Below are 17,930 nucleotides of genomic sequence, written 5' to 3' on the forward strand. Positions count from 1 at the left end.
GAAAGTACCTGCCCTGGTGATTTTGGTACCCTGAAATTTTAAAGCCTTGTGCAAAATATGTTTCCAAGGACAGAATTGTCTAATTAGTTACAAAACCTCTATTAACAATTTTTCTCTAAATGTTGGCCCGTGCAAACCAAATCCTCTCCTTTCAGGTCCCTTACAAAGAACTTATTCAATCCTCAGTTCGGGAGCATCTTCCGAACCTTCCACAACCCAACCTACTTCTCTCGGAGACTGATCCGGTTCTCTGATATCTACATGGCATCCATCAGCTGCCTGCTGAACTATGATGTGAACTTCACCTTTTTCCCCCGGCGCACCCCTCTGCAGCACGAGGCGCCCCTCTGGATGGATCAGCTCTGCACGGGTTGTATGAAGACCCCCTTCCTGGAGGAGATGGTGCACATCCGATGAAGGGAAAGTATGTGAGCTGAAGTTTACAGTGATGTAGTGCTAGAATTGTTTGTACAAAGGGTCAGGCTGTTTGGCCATGGATTGCCTATCGCTAAAGATGATTTTAACACGGGTGTGGGTGTGGGTTGTGTTTTGTCCCTGACCATCCCAGAACCTTGCCTTCCAGCACTTCCAAATATCTACCTTGCTAACAAATTGGTGCTTAAGTTAAATGGAAGGACGATCTGATTTGACTATTTTATCTAGCAAAGCATTCTCAGAGTTGGTTAGGTAGAAGTAAAACAATCACAGCAAGCTGCATGTCATGACGCCTTCAATTTTTTTAAAACTCCATCTTCAGCCCCTGCCCAAATTCTGGCCCAAATCTTCTTCTAAGATGGGTAGCTGAAATTAGGTAACTGCAGTTAGGCACCGTAGCTAGAAATGGCCTGATTCTCAGAAGTGCTAAGCAAACCCACCTCTCTGCTCTCCCATACATTTAAAGGGTTATTCAGCACCTCTGAAAGCTGATTTTAGGCAACTTAACTTTTGAATGTTTTGGTCTCTGAATATAGAGGCTTTTTTCCTTCACTTGTTATAGAAACCGTTCAAAAGCTAAGATCTTGAGACACACACACACACTGCTTAGAAGGTGCATTTTTGCAGCCTTTGACATTAAAATAATGTATTTGCCATGTCTTTGAGGATTGTTTTGAAAAGCATGGAAGCTAAATTATAATGGATTTTAAATCTTTGATTATGTCCTAGTCTTAAACATATTTAAGTCAACACTTAAAATTTAACACTGAGAAGTATTGCCTTGAAAAATCAATTAAAACACTACCTTAAGTGATGTAGTTTTGTTTTTACAGTAAGAAGCTTAGAGCTCATATCTTCTCAATAAGATGAGCAATGCCTTTGTATTTGCACAAATTGGGCCTTATTCTGAAGTCATGGGCTGGTGTGAAGTTACACCCCTCCCCCCCCAAATGTAAAACTGAGATTAGAATAAGGCCTGTTTGTATTCTTGACTCAAGGCTGTTCCTACAGCTGTGGAAGAGATTATTCTGATTCAGTAGCAAGAAGGGGGAGGGGGGAAGTAACAAAGGATAAATTGTGGTCAGGCATGGAGAGGTAGGTGAATCTTGTTAAATCTATTTTTCAACAAATGAGCCCAGTGTTGTTGACAATGGAGGGGGATTACTTTGTGCCAAATGTCTTTGGGTAGGAGACAGTGATTTCTAGCTATAGCTCTGCCTCGGCTTCTGTTTAGTACAAGTTTAGAATATCTGCGTAACTGAAGGGTTGGAGCCATAGGAGTTACAAAGGGCCAACCACAGCCAGAGAAGCATAACTCCTGTGCTGCTGCTTTATGACTGAGTACTTTGCACACACCATACCACTTAATCTCTTCTGCATAGTGCCAGCAATCTTACTACTGCTCTTTCAAGTAGTTGAAAATATTATGACAAGGATGAAAGCACTGAGAGCTGCTCCTAGATGGGGATGCTATTAATAATAATCCTCCCTCCACCTATCTCGGGTCAAAGCTGGCCCATAATTCAGCTGTGGCAGGTCTATACAACCTAAAACCATATGGAAATGTTACATTGAAACCTGTATTTTAAAACATTCCCCTGGAATGTTTACACCCCAACCATAACAGTGTGCTAACCCATGAAAACCTGTCTAAAGCTGAGAGAAATAAAGTTCTTTTCTGGTTTAATCTTAAAATAAATGGCAGTAGTAATACAACACCTGAAATGAAATTTAAACTCTGTTGTGATATATAGCATGAAGTATGCAGTCCGTTTACAGCCTTGCAGTTGTCACAGGAGTTTCTAAACACAGAAAGCAGTAACAGCTGACTGAAATTTATATAGCTATAAAACAAACTTATTAGCATAAATATCCCTACTCCCCATTAAATCTACAACACCCTCTTTTTCTGCCTGCCAATAGAAATTTTTGAGCAATGCTTAAAATCAGGGCATGCTGTTTTCTTTCCATTTAGAGACACTCCAGCTTAGGGACTGAGTGGGAGAAGCAATTAAGTAGCTAACTGCTTTTCTGACCTTTTTCAGGCAGACCCTCCTTAAATACTCTAAGGGAACATCTTGGACTGTAGCTTCAGGCAGAAAGTCCAGCGGTGGTTGAGCAGCCTCCAGCACAACTTTTTGACAATGAACAGATTTGCTGCCACCCAGACTTGAACCTAGGAGCCAGAATTCCCCATTTGTCAGAGGATGGGTAGGTGTTAACCCGCAGACACATGGGCCAGGGAGGAGGAGAGCCAGGGACTCCACCCCATCCATTCTTCATTCAGCTTCCAGCTTGAGGGACAATCTGGTCCAAAAGGAGCGCTTTCATCTTCTGAATATAGGTCTCTCAGAAGAGGAAACAGTTTCTCAGGGTTCTATCTTTCAAAAATACACAGGGTCTTTGACCTCTTTCCATCAGAAATGACAAGAACTCAGCATTTCCAGTCACCCATCACTAGATGGATTAGGCTATGCTTGCTGAGGCCTATAAGGCATTAGAGGTCCTGGGAAGAATCCAGCCAGACTCTATGATGTGACTACCAATCGTATTGGCAGAACAAGTAAGTACCTCCACCTCAGAAATCTGCAGAGGAGACCCTTAATTAGTGGGCAACACCTTTTATAGGCCATTACAATGTGGACTTGTCATCTGCAGAGGCCTTGTTTTCCAGTAAGGTAGCGGCCCCAAAATAGATGTGCTCAAAGGCAATGTTGGCTGATGGTAGTGGCAGGGACTGTTCCTCCCTACTTCTGTTCACTGCTCTCTACTTTTCAGACATAGCAGAATTGGAGGAGACACTGGGCTTTAGAATGGAAAATTTCTTAATATCCTTTGTGCTAGCAGCATCTCCCACAAGTTTACCCTGCAGGCTCTCTGCCTAGTGCATTGGGTTTCCTTTGAAGTTTTGTTACTTATAGCTTTGGAATGACTCATAGGGCTGCAACTATGAACCACTGAGTGGAGGAGCTCAGACACAGCAGAACTGTGGGAAACTTTTCCATTCAGTGTTAGGGCTAAATTATGGTGCAAGATGCTAAAGATTACTTTATTCTCCCTCACTATTTCCTTTAGTGTGTGTAAGATACATTGTACAAGAAGCACTTGCTTGCCCCTAAGAGCTTGGTGTTCTGCAAACCACTAAACTCCCAGAATACTGCAGTGGTGGTTGCATTTCACCTTTTAAGTGACAGCACAAAACAAGTTTGCTCTTTATTGCTTTATTATAGTACATGAAGCCCTCCAGATTTTTCTGAAACAAAGCAACCATTTTGGATCTTCACATCCCTGGTTTTGTTAAGGACTGGAAAATAAGTAGGTCCTGTTGTGGCCCTCAGTTGAGAAGGGAGGCTTAGGCTGAATGAGTGAGAGTTTCAGAGCTCCTCCCTTCTCTAGCTAAAGGTTATGCAGAACTCTTCCTTGGTTATTGTGAGCTAATTGGATGCTGGCTATGGCTCCAGCTCCAGCAATCATCCAGGCAGCTCGCTTACCCTAAGTGTAAGGCTTTTCCCTCCCCTGAAAAAATGGATGGCTGGGACTGCTCAGTTTCAGAAAAACATACACTTTGAGCATGGTAGGTAGATTAAAAATAAGCTGAGAGTAGCATAGACACTGAGGAGGGCCCAAAAAAATCAGGGCAGAGGTCCCCCCAAGCACGAGCCCTGGAGTGTCAGCTTCTGAGGAGGATGGATTTGGTGGGGAATGCTAAATAAGTTAAAGAGCTGTGAACTGACTGACTCTGCAGCATAATGAAAGTTGGAGTGTTTATCACAATGGAGCCTTGTTTTCTATGTACTGTAGCAAAAGATCAAGCTCAGGTTGGAACACCTTTATAGTGAATCTGTAGCAAAGTATTGGTACAGGAGACTTGTGCAGCTAGGGGAAGTATAAGAGGAACAAAATATCAGTGGCTATAATTACAAGAAATGGCATCTTTCATCTTGTGTGGAAAGATATAGAAATATGTAATTTTACCAATCAAGAGTGTTATCTGGGCTGAAAACATTACCGTGGGACAGTGTTAGGCTAGGTGAACTACATTTTAGAGTTGCACCTATACAGAGAATTCTTAGAGCCTTCCCCTTCAAAGCCACACATGCACCATGTGCCTAGTGGACAAACTGCTAGTGGCTTATTGCTCTGTGCCAAGTTTAAATCCCATAGCAGCTAGGGAAAATGAGTGAAATAATCCAATGCCATAAACCAGTGTTAATGCAGCAGCTGTAATGAAATGTGCTAGAATATCTTTGGCAGTGAGTAGCAACTGTAATCAGTTGGGAACGTAATACCTCAAGTACATAAACAGGGTACCTGTCCTGGTGACTGGATGTTTAAAAAAAAAAAAAAAAAATCAAGAAGCCATTTAACAATTCCACCTTTAATGCTCGTTATTTTGGTGTTCAAACATAATGTAAATAACTTGTTAAACATTACATCACTAGAGAATGCAGTAGGAGTCTCATGATATAGCAATGTCTTGGGCTGTGACTGTTGTGATCTGTAACTCTCGAATTGTAATGTGTATGCTGCAAGAGAAGAATGTTTCCGCTGCTGTAGGAGCACCTGCCATGTTATGTTGGAGATAGTGGTGGCAACTTTACCACTTGATAGACTGGGCATCATCTAGGTGCCTTTGCCAAAGCTGTGACTTTTGAAGACCCATAATATAGCCACCCAAATTTGATGTAGTTGGTAAATAGGAAACCCAAGTGGATGTTTGTTACTCAAAATGTTACCACTATGGCTCTCTGAAAATTTAACATAGCAATTGTTGTTGTGTGGGTTTGAGAATAATTTGAAATGTAGCAAGTTGAAGTTCTTGTCTAAATAACTTGCTGTAGCTCATTGTCTAGTTCACAGTGGTAGGTTATTTTATTCTAAACGTCTATATATGTATGGTAAATAAACAATATCCTAGTATGACAATGATTTACCATCTGGTTTCACTTAGCAACTGCAATTCTAACAGCTGAGAATCTGACAAGGAGACTTGTAGTTCTTCCATAAACTGCACTTTTAGAACAAAACAGTGCAATGTGCACAGACTTCAGTCTAAGCCTGTTTGAGGAGTCATCACTTGCTTAAAGCAAACATACCAGCTGAATAAAAAGCAGTTTGTCATGCTCACCAGTTCAAAGGCTTAGCATCATTAGGTTTTCGGACAAGACTGTTTTTCCAGCTATCAGATGCTGTGTGCCATTCCATCCACATTCTATTTTATATATGTAACTTAGTCCTGGAGGATTATGACTGTGTAGTACTGGCTATATTTTACACATGGTACTATTATTTTAAAGCAATGTTCTTCAGATGTCTGCAGTGAGTTTCCCCTCCTACAGCTATGGAAGAATATCAGTGCAGAGCTCCAACTGTCAGCTTGGAGTCACACATTTGCTGTTCCAGTGGAGATTTTCTTAACTGCATCAACAAGGACATTCGTTAATCAGAGTAACTGCAGGTATGTCTGTCTTAGGGTAGTTCAACTGAGGTATCTTAGCTGATGAGCTTGTTTGGTTTAATGTTAACCATTAGCTCACTCTTCATCTGCTTAACCCTTGCAGGACATGTGGGCAAGCTCCACTTAGCACTAGCATGCAGGTTTTTCCCCCTTTGTTTGGCTTGCTGTATGCTTTACTCAAGAATTCTGTGGGTGTCTGAAAAATCTTCCCCCCTCAAAGAGTCCTGAAACAGACACAGAAATGGTTAGCATGGTTCTCAGCTGGCTTCTAATTTGACACAAACATCCTTTAAGATTCTAAAGTTAATGAGGAACAAGCTGCTGGCTACTGTAGCACAACCCTTGACTCTCTACATGTTTAGAAGCAGGAATGCAAGGCTGGGTTCCTAGGCAATTCCATTTCTGAAGTGGACTAAGGGAGTTCTCACTGCCCTGACACTACAGTGTATATTTTTACTGCAGTTGTCCCTAGATGAAATTGCTATAGAAGTAGCAACTGCTGTGCGGGGCTCATGCCCCATGTGCCAGCAGTAGGTTAGGGGTAAGAAGGGGACATCCCCCTACCTCTATATTGATCTCCTCTAAATCTATTTACTCAGTCTTCACCAGGGAGAGAAGATTCTCATTAACAGTGGAAGAGGATACTGAGCCCTTGGCAGAAACCACAGCTGGGTTTAGCAGGCATCTAATTTATTAAATTGAAAACTTATTTACTGATGCTTCTAATTCAATGAAAAGCATCAAGCACCCTGCACCTATTAACACTGCTAATGAGAGTTCAATGCCTGGACTAAAGTAAGAAGAGATCCCCTTCCCTTAGGTCAGGTCTACACTTAAAGGATAGGTTGACCCAGCTCTGTCACTTAGGGAGTTGGATTTTTCACACCCCCAAGCATCCTAGTTAAGCCATCGAATGCCCAGTGTACACAGGAGTAGACTGACAGAATAATTCTTTCATTGACCTAGCTAATGTCTCTTCAGAAGGTGGGCGAACTATAGTGACTGGGGAACCCTTGGAGCCAGTGGCTATGCTGAAGCACTGTAGCTGTTTAGACATGTCCATAGATTCCTCTCCTGTCTGGCTCAAGCATCCCTGTGTTAAGTGCAGCTTAAGGGTTGTTTTTACATCCTTACAGAATCCCATTCACCCCTACTAGCAAGTATGAGCCCCCCTCACCCCCATTTGGTTAAGTTTTAAACAAGTGTTTCATCAGAATAAAACAGGTGAGACCATTTTCTTACCTCAAATGGTTCACACATCAAACTCTGGGCCCCAAAGATAGGATTTGGGAAAGACACCAAGGGCGGGTTCCTGGCTTGCTCTTCCTCTTCCAGGTCAGCCTGTATGCAAAGGTACAAGAGATTAGAGGAGGAGGAAGACCGATACCTAGAGGGGAGTTCATCATTGCTGCAGTCTTAAGCACTTCTATGGTTCCTCGCATTAACAAGGTAGTGAAAATGAAATTGAATTACAGAATCTAGTTAGTAAGAAGGTGTTCTTAAATATAAAATCTTTTCCAAGACGTTTGCACAGAAAGGTAATTATTTTTATGATAGAAATCAGTTAAGGGTAATTTCATCCATATTTTTCATTTACCTCCCACACTGGTTTCCATATTTCTAGCTTCCTTCTCCCCATACCACATAACAATTCAGGTTTAAGGTGCTTAGCAACCTCACTCTAGTTTAAGCTGTAACTTACATGTATGCAGTCTGCAGACCCAGCACTACAAAATATCCATTTCTTCCCATAGTGGCTAAATCATAGGCCTGGTCTACATAGTTATGGCATGAGGATCAGGCTATGCCAACCTAAGCCTCAGTGTAGACACAGCTAAGTCAACGGAGGAATGTTTCTGTCAACTTAACTTACCATGATGGTGGCATTCCTATTGCACAGGAAATACCCCTGCTGTCACAGTAGTCTGTGTCTACACTATGGAGTGGCATTGTAGTGCCTACAGTGTAGACATGGCCCTAGTATTGCAAGTTATGGGGACAGCAATGACCCCTCGTGAGACGAGAATGTTGCAGTGACCCAAATTCTCCCTACAGACCTATGCACTTGGCCTAGATCTAACAACACACCTTCAAAAGCTGTCACAGTATAAACTGGAAGGTCAACTACATCAAACAATCCTTTATTGTAGCCTTAATAGTTATCTTCCCCCAAGTCCCTTGTGCAATGACTATCTAACCTTAAAGAATTTCCTTGTAGTTTAAACCTCCTCCACTCTCACTTTTAGTAAAAATTATTAAACATAGGCGAGTCTCACCCAAGCCAACTCTTCAGGCTTGTGTACATGGTGCAGTAATGCGCACCAACTGGCCTGTGTAGACCCTCCTGGCACACACTAGGGAACTTTTAGAGTGTGCCAGCAGTAGCCAGTTAGTTCACAACACATCCATGTGCATAAGAATTTGCTCCATGGAGACAAGCCCTTAAAGATGAGAATTCTTAGCACTTCTCCACCCAAGTTCTTCTTCCAGAACTACATCCTGAGCAGTAGCCTTACTACAAGGGTAACAGATGGAAATACGCCTCAGAAAACTTTCTGAATGTTTTTATGGGGAAGCTATTCATCCATTTCCAAAGGTCACATGTAAATGTGACTCCAACAGTGAGAATTTAGATGCAGGCTGCTGTTTAAATGCATCAGAAAGCAAAACACCCCACAAGAGTTCATAGCTGTATACAGTTTGGTTACTGTAACACCTTGAGCTCTTATGCATATGACCATTGCTGTACTGATAACAGAAATGGTTTGTGCTTTAGTGAGAGAAGCTGTAGCAAGGTTGTTGTTGTTGTTTTTTAAATATACAGCGAATATACTTTTCTCCAAACCTGAAAGTAGTGGAACTGGAATCCTCGGTTTTTTATTTTTTGGTAGTAATAGGACACTCCAGCAACAGCTAATAGCAGCAGCACTACGACAACAGCTGATGTTACCCCAGTGGTCACAGGATGAGATGATTTCATAGCATTAGTAACCTGGAAGAGACACACTAAGTTGTTTTAGTTCTTTGTTAAAATACATAATGAAGAACTGTCTTAAAGACAACTGGTGTGTTAAAAAGCGTTAACTAAACTTTTTCACACCTGTGAAATAGAGGGCTGGCTACCTGGAACATTTATGCAGTTTGTTTGCCCTGTGTGCTGCACTCATTCCTGATCTGATCTCATCTTACACACACACAGCTCAGATTGGACATCAAACTATGTAGTAGACTAAACCACTTCGTCCACTATCATACTACTGCCCAGAAGTTTCAAAAGAAGCTATAATACATACACTGATGCATCTCATCATTACTATACTGGTTACCTTACATTCCATTTTGCTCTGTTGTGATGTAAAATGGTCTCCTCCCTTTGCAGATTTGAGACATGCCTTTACTCAGCACTATTAAATTTTCAAGGCACATGGCAATAGGCCGAATGAGAGGAAACTAGCTCTCTGTTGTTGGCTAGTGGGCAAAGAGTGCATTTTTCAGACTGGTGCTATCTGTTGGATTACTTAACAGCATGGGCCTAAGTTTTTGTACTGGTGCCACTTGTTTGCTTCATGCTGTTCTCAATGTTTTATAGTCCAGTCATAGCAATGGCTACGCAAATACATCTAAAAATGTACAAGTCCCACATTATGTCATGTCTTTGAACTGGCCATTAGTTGGTCCTCCTGCCTCTCAAAACAGCAGGCAGAAAGTGAGGAGGGCTGCTCTGCCAGGGAGTTGGAGGTACACCTACACCAGGTAGGCAGATAGGATGCCTGTTCCAGCAATGATCAAGGAGAAGAGGAGGGATCAGTAGGAGCAGAGGACAGACCTTTGCCGGGAAGTGTAACACTCAGGTATAGTTCTGTGCAGGGAGGAGGGAGTAGTTGGTAACTAACATACATGATCTGAGGTCAGAAGAACTCTCTGATGTGTATGTATATCCCATTATACATAGCAACTACTACAGGATAATTAAAGAGTAACTGGCTCAATATGTAGAGCCATTCACACTAAATTCATCCCTGTGTTGTATAACAATACAGTAGGTCTAGCTTAATACCTAGCAGCCTCCACCCAAAGATCTCAAAGTACTTTAGGTTCAGCCCACTTGTGCTGTAGCAAAGTAGTATCCCCATTTTACCAGTGAGGATACTGAGGCACAGCAAGTTTATGCTACTTGCACATGCCTCAGTGTAGCCTTGTGCCCAAATGACCAAATAATTCTTGGCTTGCTTTACTTGGATTTCCTACCATGTTATGCGTACAGAATGCATTAGTATTGGCTATATGAGGACACACACTAACACAAAGGTCCATTCATAAAATTCCACGTTAGCATCTTCTAAGGCAAGCACCCTACCTTTAAGGGGGCACTTTGCCTTTACTGAGCTATCTCCCTGCTCTCCACATCACAACTACCCCCAAGAGTAGGAGCCCAAGCTTGTGTGTCCCCAGTCTGGTTCTTCACTGCAGCAGGCCAGAGTATGGCCAGGCTGGACTCTATTAATGACACACACCACGGTACAGTGGTTCCTTGGTGAGCACATTGAATGGGACTTGTTCTGCTCTGACGCAGAGTAACTGAACCCAACATGTATTCTTAAATCCACCATTTAAACTCTCAATGGAATTGAACAAGCAACTTGCCTGAGCCAGATGCACAGGCTGCTGAGGCATCCTAAGCGGCCCCTCGATGGCATGAATGATTCCATTGAAGGTCAGAATGTCCCACTCTACGATCAGGGTATTATTAACCACTTTGGAACCCTGTCACAAGAAGAAACAATATTAAGGGACTCAATGTGAATATGTTTTAGAAAAACGTTACCCATTACCTAGACGCAAGAGAAGCTGGCTGAGTACTGAACTGCCCCAACATACTTACAGGGGGCTGCGTGCTATTCAGCAGGGGAGCGTCTGCAATGAGAAGGTTGTAGCCGGAGCAGGAAGGTATAACGGTACCGTGGGTGAGATTGAAGCTCAAGAGGAGAACATCACTCAGGGAGACGTGGAGCTTCACTTCCTCCCATGTTAATGTCTGAGAAAACAAAGCAAAGACGTGAGGGTGAGACAGAGTCAAAAGCAGGGGGAAAATAAGTCAGGCATTTTCTGCTCTTTCAACATTTTAGTTGTATGCTGTCCAATGAGTCAATGGAGAAAGACTTCTTGGAGTGCAGTGTAGACAAGGTGCCTGACTAGTTTTTGCATTCCAAGCAAGAGAGCCAGAACAATCCCACTTCAGCCATAAAACCCACTCAGTCATTCTGGAGCATGTTTCCCTAATCCTCCAAGCAAGCAACAGCACCGTATTCAAACGGTTATAGATTGTGTGTGGCCAGTGACGAGAGAATCCCGTATTCTCTCCAGCTGTCTCACCATATTGACCCCAAAGCCAGAATTCAAGGGTACAAAGAGAGTTTTATATGCGGTGTCATTGGAGAGGAAATTGAAGAACTCAAGTCCATCCTGCGTGGCGTTGGTGTAATCCAGTAACATCTGGGGGAGAGAGAGAGAGAGAATCTTAAGTGCCAGCCTGAAGCTGTGGGTTTGTCAGAACATTCTGGCCAGCAGAACCCAGGAGATGTCACATGAATTCTCCCCACCTTTGCTAGAATAGCAGAGATGTTAACTGGCAATCAGAGGAAACAGGCTGACACTCTCACTATGCATGGCACTTCAGAGAGCACAAACTCTTGCCTTCCATTTCAATGATTTTCCTTTCCAAACCTTTGGGATCCGGGGATTCCCTACTTTGCTTTACTGACAGTTTGCAGAGGAGCATGCCCCTTCCCGCTTCCCTGGCTAGAGGGAATGTGGCACCAGCACTTACGGAATAGAAGATTGAAAAGTTGGAGTGTTCAGCCAGCACAGCCAGGAGATTTCCACTGCAGGAGTAGCCATCTCCAATGAACCCATCTCTGCAATTACACCTCACATCTGGAAAGGGGAGAAAGATGTGAGAGGAACAGGATTGGGTGTGAGCTCTTCAGACAAATACACTGAACTATTGCTTAGGATTTCTGTCCATGCAGAAGGCAGCTGTGGTCCCGTGGATTGAGCTTTGGACTAGGAGTCAAAAAAACTGGCTTCTCTTCACCTCTGTGTAACCTCGGGCAGCTCACTTAACCTCCCAGTGCCTTAGATTCTGCATCTGTAACAGGGAGGCTCAAAACACTTACCTGCCTTTGTAAGGCATTTTGAGATGTCTGGTGCTTTATGTTATTAAATAAGTGTTCAGGGCATAAACCAATGTAGTGGAAACCGGAAAGTGTAGAGTTTAAACAGAGACCGTGTATTGCAGATGTGTTGGGTACGTTTTCCCCCTTGACACTGTGGTGTGTGCATAATCAAAAAGAGCATAAATTCTTGATATAACACACGCCTTTGAGATGCAAACTTGTGCAATCACATTCCCTGCTGCAGATTCCAACGGAGCCAATACCTTTAGCTCTGTAGCAGAAAGCATCCCACCTCTCAGTCAGGTTTTTTCGGGAGCCATAATCCACAATGCCAACGTGGTTGGAGCCACAGCTGGCGGTCGGGTACACAGTCGGGTATCCTGCGGTGCCATTATTGAGCCAACCAACTAAGCACAGATGGAAACCCATCTGCAACAGGAAAAGAAGTTGCCCAGTGAGAGACAGGATTGTATGAGCTATGAATCAGTTTCTATAATGGCTCTGATTCACTTTAGTATTCTCTACTGAAAGCCCTATATCAAGGAGATACTCCTGCCCTGCGCTCCATTGCCCAGCCTGGAAGGACATCATTTTACTTACGCAAACAGAAACTTGATGCGTCATGCCAATGAAGCATCATCTTTTATTGGGCAACAGAGAGACAACAGAAGTTGGTCCAATAAAAGTTATTACCTCCCCCACCTTGTCTCTCTAAAGTCCTGGGACTACACGGCTACAACAACACTGCATTCGGTTCATTTGCCTGGCATTTATCCACCCCATCAAAGCACATCATCATCAGCCCCACTGCTCTGGGGCACTGTGGCTCATACACAGCTTCAGCGCGTTCCCATCACAGGAAAAGAAGTGCAAGGCACCTGGCACTTTGAAGGGGAAACGGCCATGACAAAGGGCATGTGCCTGGTGGACCCGGCTGCTGTAATGGACACACTCAGAACCCCTGTATAAAAAGCACTTGCCCTGGGCTGCTTCCCACTTTGCTGCTAAAGCCAGGATTCCAGCCCTCCGGAGAGGTGCCAAAATGAGGTGGATCACTGAGCCCATCACCAAACTGGCGCTTTCAGGCCCATTGAGGGACAAGAGCAGGCTCAGCTGTGACTCTGCTTTTACCTGCTGAGCTGCCGAGAGCTGCTGGAGAGTGGCCAACGCAGCATCTTCGGCCATGCAGGCAGCCTCAGCCTCCCCGTAGGTGAAACTGTACTTCCCTCTTGGTGACTGGAGGTGGAACACGCCAATGGTTTTGTCTGGAAAACAACGGTGCCAATGCATGTCACTTCACTGGGAGATCTCCAGAAACAGGCTCAGGGCCTGACCGGCAGAGAGCCCTGTGATCTTGCATCCGAAAATAATCACAGGCACAATTTTAGGGTCATTCAATTATTCCTGCAAATCAGCAAGGCTGCAGCTGAAGATCCAACATAATATATATTTATATAGTGCCTTTCACCTAGATCCTAAATACTTATCTACACAAGCGTGTGTGTGTTTCGCACTCTCACACCTAGAGAGCAAGGGCCAGATTCAGCAGCTGCTGGACACCACATTGCAATGCCAAGCAGCCAGCGTACACCACTCAGTCTGACGTTGCAGACCTAATCTACTTCTGACTGTTTAAAAGGATATATACACATAGCAGCAGGGTTATTTATCATTAAAATGCAGCCACTTCTGGGGGGGGGGGGGGGGAAAGAGGAGGATGGAAGCCATTCTGCACCAGTGCTCCCTAACTCCATACTGGTTATTGACTCAACCTAAACTCAGAGGGACCAGAACCACCTACTGAACCAACACCACCACTTCCTGCTGCATGAGGGCTTTTCTTAGAGTCCCCTCCAAGCAGCCTGACCTTGTTTAACTTGTGAGATTTTACACATTAACAAGTGACAGAGGCAAGAGATTGGGAGTTTTATGGGACCCTTGAGCCCCCACATAGAAATCTCAGGGGAGGAAAAGGCTTTATGTCTGATAGAGCCTGGGGCCGGAAAACAGAGGCTACCCATCTCCTCTATGCGGGGTGGTCTGAAATAAGCGGTGACGGAACAGCCTCTGCCTCCCCAACTCCTGTTCTCTGAAGAGGAAAGTGGTGGCAATAAGGACTCATACCATGAAAGTGCAGATCAGTGCAAATGGCCTCGGGGTGGCAGTGCCCATTCTTTTCCAGGCAGCGGTTGGTGGGTGGCACAGCTTCCTCCAGGCACTGGATTCCATTGCCAACATAACCCACTTTACACTCACACTTCCGAGCATTCTGCAACACAAAGGAATCCACGGGGCACTACGGAGGCCAGACCCAGCGCTCGGGCACCCCGTGATCTCCTGCTGAGGCCTGGCTGGTTCTAGCAATGGGGTTGCTGACCATACTGAAATTTCTGAGCTGGTTTTGACCGTAACAGGACAACCTCCTTTCTTGCAAACCCAGGCTGAGCTCCTCCCTGGGCCTGGGAAGTGACATGACCTGGCGGTGCCACCTGAGGCCATAATTGCAATGTCACAAGGTGACCCATAGAATATGCTCCAAATGTGGTGGTCTTACCCCAGAGAGGGGATGAGCTCAATCACTGTGGGGGACAAATCCTATGTCCAGTCAAACTTCCAGGGAAAAATCATGCCCCTCCCCCACCTCCCAGGACTGAAAAGCAGCTCTGGGGCTGCCACAGAACTGGTGTCACTCCCACAGCCCCTGCCCCCCAACCTCTTGTTAGGGGAGAGGGACAGCAAGCAGAATTGTGTAGCACTGCCCTGTACGGAGCAGAGCTCTGTGACACACACCCCCTCCCGCCTTCACAGGCTCTTCCAGTCCTGCCTCCCGCTGCAGCAGAGCGGCCACCAGCCCCTCTGCAAAAGAGCTGGTGCCACTGCAGAGGAGGGGGCAGCTTTTGCCCTGTCCCACAGGCGGTCTCTCTCACACCATTCTTTGTTGCCGTTAGTGTTCCCCCCACGCTCTAGGGGACAGGGTTCACTTTGAGCAGAGAACACCCTGGGCTGTAGGGGAAGGAACGCTAACCCCTGAAAGCTAGCAGCAAGTCAGGCTTCCCCAACCTTCGGAGTATGGCACATGGTGACAAGAGAGCCCTGGGGAGTCAGGAGGGTTGAATGACTGGGGAAGCACTGACTAGAAAGCTATTGCTCATGGCTCTTGCCTTGTAGACTAGTTGCTGCCATTAGACCTGTGCGGTGGTGCCAGTGTTCCTCATCCATCTCAATGCTGTTCCTACAACACGGGCAGGGCAGCCAAATGCCTTTCGCGTTCACGACATACTTACTGGCCCAGTGCTGAAGCATAAGGCGTGCTCGCTGCAGTCTCCATTTCTGCCATCTGCACACCTGTCTATGGGGCTGCAGACGTAGCCATCTCCCTGGTAATCCAGTAGGCAGGTACAGGAGAGCTGAACACCCACCTGAGTGCAGTTGGCATGCTCACTGCACCCTCCATTGTCATCCCGGCACTGGTCAATCACTAAGGCAAGAAAGACAGTTCAGCCTTTTAACTCAGCGGGCTTTACAAGGGCCTGATCCTCCAGCCCTTGTTCGCGGGACAGTCCCCAGTGTGACTTCGGGAGGGTCCTGCATGGATCGATCTTCTTTCACAAATACCTTTTTGGTCTTTCCATACCACAATTAAATATTAGCAAACTAATGGCAGTGGGTGCAATGAGAGAGTAGCTGTATACTGCAGCGTGCCTGGCAGGAATAGGAATTTGCACTATAATGGATACAGGGGCTGGTATTTATTAATGGCATTCCCTGTAGATTAAAATAGAAACAGATCATGTATATTAAGGCTGAGATGGAATTAGGCATCCAAATCCCTTAGGCAGATTTGAAAATCTCAAGCCTAAATACTGATTGGTTGATAACATCCTGCACTGTCCCATTTAAATACAAAGCACCTGCATCATTCCACAAAGGTCTAGATGATTAGAGGAGTACGTGTTATTTTCCCCCATCTTTCCTTTGTCTGATACCATCTTCATTTGTCTTCATTCTCCAAACTACCCACATCTCCACATTTGTCTGAACACTAGAGATTGCCCAGCTCAGGCCCAGGCCATATGCTCCAACTGTACCTGTGCAAGTTCTTCCATCTCCTTCATAATGTAAGTTGCATTCACAGATATTATCAGCTCGGCAGGAGGCATTGGGGTGGCAAGCTGGGGAACACACCGGTGTTGCAGCTAGACACAGAACAAGCCATGCAAATCAGTAGGTTGCACTCTGCATGCAGAGACATCTCCAAGTCCTGCTGCAGTATATGCTCCACCCTCCCACTCCAGGCTCGGCACAGCTCTGCTCCTGCATCTCCCGCCGCTCCCTACCTCAAGCTGGGGCTAGTCTCCATGCCTAGTTCCTCCCTCTTCCCATTGTGACTTTCATACTCTTTGGCCTGCTGATCCCTTGGCCTGGAGCAATGTCCCTCTTTCCAGTCCACCTCACTCCGCCTGCTCGACCCCATTTCCATCCCCTGGCTCCCCATCAGTGCCCTTCACACCCCAGGCTGCCTAACCCTCCCTCTTGCTCAATTTAAATAAAAATGAGAACTCTCCGGCTCATTCACAACCTAACTTTCTGTATCTTTGTTCCAACCCTAGTTGCTTATCCCCTGGGACGTCGTTATGGGCCAGCCCAGGTCTCCAGTAGAGACCAGCGTTCTGTTTTAAAAAGCCAACTTTTCCAAAGTATTTTTGAAACCATTTGCCTGCTCAGACCATCTTGGACGTGATCTCAGGGCAGGCCTCAGGAGGCACATTTGGGTTCTTTAGATCAAGGCATTCCCAAGATACAAGAAAAAATATTCCTCTTCTCTGACGCAGATTGGAGCAGGATCAAGTCTGCCTTAGTCTCTGCTGAGTTAGGGCCCTATACAGTATAATAATTCAGGGCCTGATTTTGAGATGTGCAGAGCCCCCACAACTCCCATGGGCTTCATTGTGAATTGATGGTGCTCAGCACCCAGCAGGATCAGGCCTTGAATTCCCACCCAGCACTGAACAATCACACTTTGGTGATTACCTGCCCCATTTCAGAGCTCTTCATGGGAACATTAGAAGGAGCAAAGATGCTCCAAAGGGAAAGGTTGTTCCAATGGCAGCTCAGTGCTGTTCTCACTATAGCAGTGTATGGCAGGGCTTGTTTGGCTAAGGTTGCCACATGTTCTGGTGCACCAGGTTCTGCTCCTTAATACCCCCAGATCTACACCATGAATTCCCTGCCCCTCTCTCCACATGGTGCCTCCCACTATGTCCAAGTCTGCCTGCTGCTATCGTCGACTGTCAGCACGTCCATGGGCCTTTGCTAGGCGTGCTGGGCCAAATTTTCAAACTCAGACCGGGAGGGGTGGGGGGGGTTCCAAACACAGAAACATGTGAGCAATTGCAGCTGCCTTCTCACACACCTGGAGTGCTGTCCAGAATCTCTGGGTACATCTGCGCTACAGCTGGACTCCCAGCTCGGGTAGACATTCACACACTAGCTTGGATTGAACTAGCACCTAAAAGTAGCAGTGTGGCCCTGTTGGCATAGGCGGTGGCTTGGGCTAGCAGCCCTAGTCTGTTCCCAAGAGGTCGAGCGGGATTGGGCGTGGGCAGTCAGCCCGAGCTCCCACTCACACCAGAGGCCACGCGGCTATCTTCAGGCACTAGCTCAAGTCGAGCTAGTGTAACCCATGCCTACATGGTGTGGTGGGTGCTCTGTCTCCCTCTAGTGGCACCTAGACTCTCTACAGATTGAGGAGTCCTCTACAAGCTTGGCTAACAGCCACGTGGCTTTTGCTCAGGTAGTTGAGACTCATTCCTGAGGCTTCAGAGATCCCAGGTTCTATCCCGCCTGCTGACAACCGGGAT

The 17,930-nt window shown here is 45.5% G+C and overlaps 2 protein-coding genes across 5 annotated transcripts in view; one reads left to right on the forward strand and one right to left on the reverse strand.

Moving 5' to 3' along the window:
- Positions 1-5,364, forward strand: part of NT5DC2 (5'-nucleotidase domain containing 2) — a 70,916-nt gene extending 65,552 nt beyond the window's left edge. For both annotated transcript variants that reach the window (XM_054034532.1, XM_054034533.1), the window contains exon 14: positions 156-5,364. In XM_054034532.1, the coding sequence (XP_053890507.1) occupies positions 156-417 (262 nt within the window). In that variant the 3' untranslated portion in view covers positions 418-5,364. The remainder of the gene's footprint in view (positions 1-155) is intronic.
- Positions 4,794-17,930, reverse strand: part of STAB1 (stabilin 1) — a 115,486-nt gene continuing 102,349 nt past the window's right edge. For all 3 annotated transcript variants that reach the window (XM_054034529.1, XM_054034528.1, XM_054034530.1), the window contains exons 58-69: positions 16,158-16,265; positions 15,354-15,547; positions 14,194-14,338; positions 13,201-13,334; positions 12,333-12,498; positions 11,721-11,827; positions 11,267-11,386; positions 10,776-10,928; positions 10,538-10,657; positions 8,739-8,885; positions 7,136-7,234; positions 4,794-6,117 (exon numbers count right to left, since the gene is read on the reverse strand). In XM_054034529.1, coding sequence (XP_053890504.1) covers positions 6,067-6,117; positions 7,136-7,234; positions 8,739-8,885; positions 10,538-10,657; positions 10,776-10,928; positions 11,267-11,386; positions 11,721-11,827; positions 12,333-12,498; positions 13,201-13,334; positions 14,194-14,338; positions 15,354-15,547; positions 16,158-16,265 — 1,544 coding nt within the window. In that variant the 3' untranslated portion in view covers positions 4,794-6,066. The remainder of the gene's footprint in view (positions 6,118-7,135; positions 7,235-8,738; positions 8,886-10,537; positions 10,658-10,775; positions 10,929-11,266; positions 11,387-11,720; positions 11,828-12,332; positions 12,499-13,200; positions 13,335-14,193; positions 14,339-15,353; positions 15,548-16,157; positions 16,266-17,930) is intronic.

Source organism: Malaclemys terrapin, chromosome 7, assembly GCF_027887155.1.
Source record: "Malaclemys terrapin pileata isolate rMalTer1 chromosome 7, rMalTer1.hap1, whole genome shotgun sequence".
Taxonomy (NCBI): Eukaryota; Metazoa; Chordata; order Testudines; family Emydidae; genus Malaclemys; species Malaclemys terrapin.